Raw genomic sequence first — 8,112 nt, forward strand, 5'->3', positions numbered from 1 at the left:
AGCTTTTTCCAAAGTTACTGGAAAACCTTGTTTATGAAAAAACACAAATTCAGTATTCACATAGATATTGCAAGTAAAATGTCCATTTCTGATGGGATTTAGTTTTTCATAAATCTGGTGTCATAACTTTTCATACATTGAAAGTTATATAGAAGTTTGTAAAATATTACATTTTTGTAATGATTCTCTGTTGTGTTAATATAACTTCAGTGTTGCAACTGTGCATCAACAAAGAGTCAACGGAATTAAAGAGAGTAAAACGTATATTTTATATTATATATTTAATTATATTTATTGGATGATAATCATCTTTAAGCTAAACTCAGTTTGGTCATCCAACAAATGATGCGACCTCAAACCAGTTCATTAAATCTTCTGTAATTGGTGATTTAAATGTCTGCTACTATCCTCTGTTGCATAGGAAGTGCATGGTCTATTGTGTTTCAATATGACCAGCTGTAACCAACATGGCTGAACAAAGACATTAATATTACAGCTGTACACTCACTATATTTCTCTTGAAAACAACCTGCCCTCAAATTGTGGTTTTCATAAGCTAGAGATACCTTATAACCTCTCATAATGTGTTCATGTTAGGGGAGATGCATATCCAGGACAGACACCTCAGGCTGGTTACCTAAAGACAGCCGTCACTGGGCCAGACTCTCAACATCAAAACTACACTGGTTGACCAAGGAGAGCTCTGGGCCTGATTTGACGCAAACATTACATTCGACTTAAGGCTGATTTAAGGCTGTTTTATGCTTCTGCGTCGAATCGACAGCGTACCCCCGCAGACCCCTCTGCGTCGCCGCGAACCCCCCTCCCAGCCCTCCGCTGTAGCGCGACGTGCACCTTCAAACATTTGTAACTTTGCCTCGAGGCGACGCAGACCGCAAGGACTGGGATTGGTCAACTCGTCCTGTGTGTTGATAGTTGGTGTTTCAAGTAGCCTACTGTGGGGAGTAGCAACATGCTAGTTCACGGACATAAGTTCAAACTCAGACATATTTTGGTTACAGTGACGGGGTTATCCGTTTGTAAAGTGTCTATGTGTCAGTAACATTTTGAAATTAGCAATTTGCCAGCAAGCAGTACTTTGTGGGCAGTTGTGCAAAAGTTTGCTTGCTAAAATAACAAACTGGCTGGCAGACACCTCGCAAATAACCTCAGACTTATCACCCCCTAGCGTTATGGCGGTGAAATGCACCGCGATGCAAAGCAACCCCGACGCAGAACTCCGAAAGGGTCACGACGCCGTAGGAGCAACGGCGTGGAGTTGACACAGAAGCATAAAACAGCCTTTAGTTCTAAACAACTCAACCTCAGCTCTACCTGAGAGTCCACCAAGCAGAGGTCAGTAAATAAATATCTTCTGGTGTGTGGTGCTGTTGAAGACCTAACCATCTGCACTAATTGTTATTCCATTTAGAAGAATGGGTTTGGCTTATTACCAAGACTCATTCAACAAATGTCTTACTTTAATACACACTAAGACAGAGAGTTCTAGTGGTGGTGGTTTAAAAACTTTATTACAATTTCTTTTTTTTTTTACATACTAAAATCACATTATCAGCAGTTAAAACTGTTCTTTTGTCACAACATCGAACCTTTGAATTTGTCACATAAGAATGGAGGCGAACATTACCACTGGTTGCATTGAAATAACACACCAAGATCTCTTTTACTTCATAGGAACCCACCCAAAACTCTCACACTGCATCCGTGACCGATAACACGGACTACATTTACATGCACATAATATTCAGTTTTTTCCCTAATTCCCAAAAAGACGATAATCAGACTAAGCTGTTTACATGGCTAATGAAAGTAAGCATTCCACTAATATTCCCGTTTACGTGTAGCCGTGCTAAACAGGATTTTTTTCAAAGTTTACCAGCAGCGGCGGACTTGTTGGACCGTGCAAACACAGCATCCCTCTTTCATTCCTTTAACCAGCTTCTCGAAAAGGTCGCCGTAGCAATGTGTGTGAATATCCAAAACCTGTTGATATCCAAGTCTTTGATAATGTTTAAAAGTTACTGTGTTTCTTATCGGGTCTGCAGCTTTGCAAACTGTTGGCTGGTTGGTTTGTTTACAGCAACCATAGCAACGCACAGAGCTGACCATAAGCCGTAAACAGGCAAGAGGCCGTAAACTGCTGTAAAAACCCAGATAGAGACGTATGTTCCAAATGCGCTGTATACATGCCCAAAGAATGCCTCTAAAACCCGAATAATACTGGAATAACCCACACGTCTTAATCGGAAAATGCTATATTCGGAAAAAGGCCTTATTCGGAATATCCAACTATATGCTGTATACATGACATGTATCAAATTCGGAATATTGTCACATTTGGAATAATAGTGGAATATTGGTGTGCATGTAAACGTACTGAGTGTAGACACTATACACACCAACGCTATGTACAGAATATACACTCCTCCTGAACACACACCACATCTCTTTGTTGATGATCCGATGTGTTCAACAAAAACTCATGTTTCTTTTTGACTGTTCCAGCTCTGATGGGCTGTGTTCTATACTTTGCTCATGATTCAACATCGTCACAGGACTACGTTTTCTGGGCCCTCTCTTCCACATAGAGCTGCATCTGAAAGACAGAGATCAATCAAAAATCAGTACGAGCAAATGAGTGAATTTCAATGTGACGTAATGACAATTCAACAAAACATAATTACACAATCGGAGTGTCTATGTTATTTGTCTTTGAACAGTTGAACTGATCAATGAGTGGGATGTTTCTGCTCACCTTTACTATATCAGATGTCATGGTCTTCAGTGGGATGAGTCTAGGCTCCTGCATGTGGACCTCCTGCTCATCAGCAACTATCCAAGGAAAATCCTGAAGAGGGAAATGCACAAATGCGACACAATGCATGCATATAATTATTCAGCGTTTACATATTATTAGAGCTGATTACAATACTTACAAAACTAAGAATTAAACAGGCTGCTCAGTTCGTATTAGCAGTGGCTTAATCTGTAGGTTTGCAGTGTTTTAAAAACCTCACCTTGATGACTTGAACCTTCTCCATGTTGCGTGTCGCAGCATCTCTGGTATGTACCAGTACTGTAAATGAACACCCTGTGACAAACAACAGGTCACAAACAAGTCTATGGTTTGTATCTATTCCCACTTGAATATCATTTATGTGTCATATAATCCCGTTATGAATTACGAAATGAATAAAATAAACTGCATTTATGAAACTGATGATTTACACACTGTTGCATACAACAGAGTCGTCGTGTTTATTTTCCCTAATGACAGTTGACTTCATGTTCACGATGGGTTGAGTTTTGACTGTCAGGTGTTTTACTGTCACTGTGACACTAAACGTAATGCACTGAGGCCACGCCCACCGTGACAACCCCCACCCCCAACTCCCCTGTCCTGAATTTCACCCATTCTCATCTGTTCACCCTAGGCGCTACACAGCCTGGTAGGCTTAGTAATCATATCGTAGTAAGCACTTCGTCTATTGTGTAGGATGAGATCAATTCTTTTAAAGTTGGAAATCCTACCTATTCCCCATGTGATCAATTATCAATTAACCAATAGTAAGTTACATGTGACTCGTCAAACAGGAGTTCAACGAATAATGTTATCAATCGCTGCACTGCATGAATCTAAATCATTTGAGAGTGATAAATAAACTATTGTGCTCTGATGCCAACAATTGCCGACGGTTCTTCTTACAAAGTGGGGGGGGGGCGGCATCACTGAAAAGATTTTGGGAACCACCGTTCTCATTTCTTTAGCTGGGCTGAATCACGTCAGGGAATCAGAGCAAATCATTTTTCAATATTCATAAAAAGGTTTTAGGAATATATAAGTGGGAGGGCACTGCGTCTTTCATGTGCTTCTCTTTACGTAATCATAAGTGACATTACCTGGTGGGTTATTATTTAAAACAGCATCACACACACTAATCTTCAGTATGAATGCCCTCAGCAGCTGCTCCACATGTGACAGTAATGTGTCTGAGCTGTAACAACAAAATCACAGGCAGTTAAGTTAGTGACCATGATCACCCTGAAAATGTATCACAAAGTAGTTGTTTATACTCACTACTGATAAAAAAAATTAAATAAAAAAAATGAGAAGAAGAAGGGGGAAAACCTGATGGACAGCAGAGGAGGTTGGGACATCTCAAACACAAATCTCTCTACTGGATGATGCTCTTTGTCCATGATGACCACCACCACCTTCTCTGCATCATTCTGGGAGGGAAATGAAAGACTTCAGCAGTGCATCAGGTAGCTGAGAGATGTCGGGCGTTTCCTTAATTAATCTTAGTCAGCATCACGTCATGCCTTACCTTCTCAATGAGTGGCTTTACACAATGAAGTGTATCTTGGATATATTGATTCAGCTCTGGGTGACATGACATCTGGAAAAAAAAAAAACACATCAAAAACAGAAACCCAATGCAAGACATACAAATAGACAAGCCTTCCTAAAAACTGTGAGTATTAGTGGTAATTACACATATATTCATCTGTACCTGCACAGGTACATTGTATTTCTTTCTCTTCTGAAATATTCCCGAGGGATAAACTTCACGGACATACAGGATGAGATGAATAGCGACCTCCAGGAACTCACACAGGATGTCCGCAACCACTGGAAAAGAAGAATCAACTTTATAATAAGATCTCCATGCATTTCAGGTTTCCTTGTACCGACTTGACAAAGTACCACCAAACTCAATGCAATTACTCAGCAATTTAGTGTTGCTCTACAAGCTCACAAGCAACAAAGGGAGAATTTGCAGAAATACAGTAGACTTCGGATATATATTATGCTATGCCGAATAGGTCAGTGTAGCCTATACCTAGAATTCAGCATATGTAAATAGTTATCATAGCCAAAGTCAAATTGAATTGCTAAATATATCAACTTAATTTTGTCGAGGCATGAGCAACAGCTAAAGGGCGGATGATTGGCCGTTTCTTGCCGCTGGTTAGTCTGGTTGTCTTACCTTGTCCAAAATTGAGGTCTTGCCTTGTTAGAGTTGTCATATTTTCTATTCCAACACTATCAAATGAAACGAATAGCTAATTGTCTCGCTAGCTAACGTTGGCAAAGCAGCCTTCTGTCAAGCGTTCGTCATTATATTGAGGCTGTTTTAATTTGTTAGATATGCTTCCTTTGTCGCTGTCTGGCTTGGCAATGACAACCAATGGAAGGGGAGGAGTAAAATGTCAGTTTTTACAAAGATGCATAGGCATACTTTAAAACTAACTTAGGATATAAACAATTTCACGACCCGAAATACACGAAACGCGGCTTTTCCTCCCAAACCTATTCAAAGCTTGGTAGCGCATGACATTGACGTCACTAGTTGTTTACAAGCAAGGCGCTTACCGTCCACTAGTGATTACGTTACATGACCATACATGGAATTCTACAACGATTTGGTGCATTACCGGCATGGACGGACCCATGTTCTCTTAATACATCCATGGGACCCATAGATGGACCGCCACCAATTTGTATGGAGTGTCATACAACACACTAATGTGAATAATACTCAAAACTAAAATAAAATAATAATAAAAAATAAACTCATATCTTCTCAATCTTATTAATTTGTCTAAGATATTAAATAATACTTGGTAACTCTCATTTTTGGAGTTCTTTTGTAAAATATCTATCAAATTACACTGTACTTTTATCTTTGAGAAATTTTGAATTAATTTTAATTTGCCTTCTCTCATCCTCATATTCCTGACAGTAAAGTATAATATGCTCTATCGTTTCTTCTTGCCCACAGTGATCACATCTTCCTGTGTTATGTTTACCTATTTAAACAGTGTGCTGTTTAATCCAGTGTGTCCAAACCATAGATATAAAACATTTTTTTACGTCTATGGTCCAAACAGCCTTGGTGCTATTATGGTGCTATTGGTGTCTCTTCTCTCCTGCTCCTTCCTGCACATCTCATTTCGCCCACTTTCCTTTGATTCTGTAAAACTGTATTTCTGAATATGTACAGCCCAACAACTCTTTCATCCAACCTTAATCCTAAAAATTTAAAGTGTTTCTCTCTCCCCAATTCTTGATTGTACAATTTTAGCTTCACCTCGTTACCAATTATTTTCCTTGTGAAGAACTTTATCTTTGTCTTATCAACTGGAAATTTGAATCCCCATTTATATGACCACTGTTCTATTTTCATAATCGCTTCCTGCAGTTTCTTTACAATGAAATCCACATTTCTTCCCCTCTTCCAAATTGCCCCATCATCTGCAAAAAGCGAACACCCCAAGCAATTCCCTATGTCCTTAAAAACATCATCTATCATTATGGAAAATGATAAAGGGCTTACTATGCTACCTTGAGGTGTTCCATTTTCAAAACATTTTTTTTCTTCTGAATAGCTCTTTCCTGTTCTGACCTGTGTTGATGGTATTTGGTGTTTTTTGCCCCCAACGTCTCCTCCCAGGCAGCGCGGCAATGGTTATGTTTAGGGTTAAGGTTAGGGTTAGCTGCCTGGAAGGCGCCGTTGGAGGCAAAAAACACCATCGAGCTGTATTGATCTTCCTATTTAAAGTCCTTAACCCACTTACATACTCAACCTTTGATCCCTAATTTTATGAAGTCTGATTATTAACCCTTCTTCCCACATATTAAATGCATTCTCTACATTAAAAAATACAGCCATTACACTCTCTGTTTATCTGTGCTTTTCTAATTTCATGCTCTATAAACATGAAGCTGGATCCATAGTATTTCTTCCTCTCCTAAAGCCACTCTGATATTCGGATATATATATCCTTTATTTTCTATATGATATATCAACCATTAATTTACCATTCTCTCCATTATTTTGCAGATGTTGGATGTCAAAGCAATTGATCTATAATTCCCTGGGTTTGTGCATTTCTTTCCTGGTTTGCTTATTGGCACTACCACTGCCTCCCTCCAACTTTGTGGCAAGTTCCCATCCTCCCACACTTTGTTATATAGATCTAATAAAATATCTTTGGACGATTCACTGAGATGGCTTATCATTACATAACAAATCTGAGCCTTGTCTGGTGCTAACATTTTGGTTTTCTTGAGCGAGCGGTTCAGTTCTACCTTTGTAAATGGCTTGTTTTCATCATTAGTTTCTTTATCTTGCTGTTATAGCTTTTTATTTTCTGCTATTGTATTTTTCCTTTCTCTTTTCCCTTCTTCACTAATATTGTCCGGACAAATGAACTTTGTCAGCTTTCTCCTCATCTCTTACTGCTGTTGTTTCCCCATCCTTTAAGACTGGATACCCATACTCTCTTTTAACCCCCATCATGTTTTGTATCATTCTCCAGATTTTACCAGCTTCAGTCTCCCTTCCCACACAATTACATGCATATTTTTTTTAACTCTCCTTACATTTGCTTGCATCCATTTATATTCAATAAGGTTCTGAAAACTATGATTCCTTTTTAGCATTTTAAAAGTTTGATTTCTATACTTATTTACTTTATCACATTCCTTTGTCCACCGTGGTACAATCTTCTGTTTGTGCTTGCCTCCCTTCTTCTACATAGCCGGTTTTGCAGCCTCTAGAATAGATTTACAAACAGACATATTTAAGTTATCAACATCATCATTAATATCAACTTTTTTCCATTTCTTTATCACTAATATTCCTAAATTTCTTCCAATCAGCACTATTGAAAGACCAATTCTGTAACCCTGCTATGTCATATTCTTCTAAACTCAAACCTACTTCAGTTACTAGAGGATAGTGATCACTTCCTTTAGTTGTTCCTCTAACTGCCTCCCGCCAACAAACCCCTGCCAATGAATCGGACACTTATGTAAGATCAATAGCAAACTTTGTTCCTGTTCTTACATTAATTCTTGTACCACTTCCATCATTTAGGCACACTAGATTTTTAATCTCCATTAACTTTTCAATCACTATTCCATTGTCATCATTATCATTACCCCATAACATGCTATGGGCAACATATCACTTTCCCTCCTAAATGTACAGTGAGTTTATCCAATAACTAATAATAACTTTTTTTTAATGGATTGTAAAAGTTAACCATTATAATATTTGTTTTCTATTGCTATTTATTTTG

The 8,112-nt window shown here is 38.5% G+C and overlaps 1 protein-coding gene across 1 annotated transcript; it reads right to left on the minus strand.

Annotated features, from left to right (window-relative positions):
* Positions 1-2,309: 2,309 nt before the first annotated feature.
* On the minus strand, positions 2,310-5,374 carry mad2l2 (mitotic arrest deficient 2 like 2). The gene is made up of 8 exons (XM_078254501.1): positions 5,013-5,374; positions 4,536-4,654; positions 4,350-4,421; positions 4,151-4,251; positions 3,922-4,016; positions 3,039-3,112; positions 2,777-2,869; positions 2,310-2,617 (listed from the first exon to the last, which is right to left on the minus strand). The coding sequence occupies exons 1-8, from the start codon at positions 5,050-5,052 to the stop codon at positions 2,579-2,581; spliced, it is 633 nt and encodes a 210-aa protein (XP_078110627.1). The 5' UTR covers positions 5,053-5,374; the 3' UTR covers positions 2,310-2,578.
* Positions 5,375-8,112: the final 2,738 nt, after the last annotated feature.

Source organism: Sander vitreus, chromosome 7 (assembly GCF_031162955.1).
Source record: "Sander vitreus isolate 19-12246 chromosome 7, sanVit1, whole genome shotgun sequence".
NCBI lineage: Eukaryota > Metazoa > Chordata > Actinopteri > Perciformes > Percidae > Sander > Sander vitreus.

What these genes read in the sequence shown, in the direction of transcription:
- mad2l2 (XM_078254501.1), bottom strand. Translation starts at nt 5,052, where the DNA reads ATGACAACTCTAACAAGGCAAGACCTCAATTTTGGACAAG. An exon ending in TTTAAATAATAACCCACCAG is followed by an intron (nt 3,113 to 3,921) that starts GTAATGTCACTT and finishes TGTTTGTCACAG; the next exon opens with GGTGTTCATTTACAGTACTG. An exon ending in AGAAGGTTCAAGTCATCAAG is followed by an intron (nt 2,870 to 3,038) that starts GTGAGGTTTTTA and finishes TTCCCTCTTCAG; the next exon opens with GATTTTCCTTGGATAGTTGC.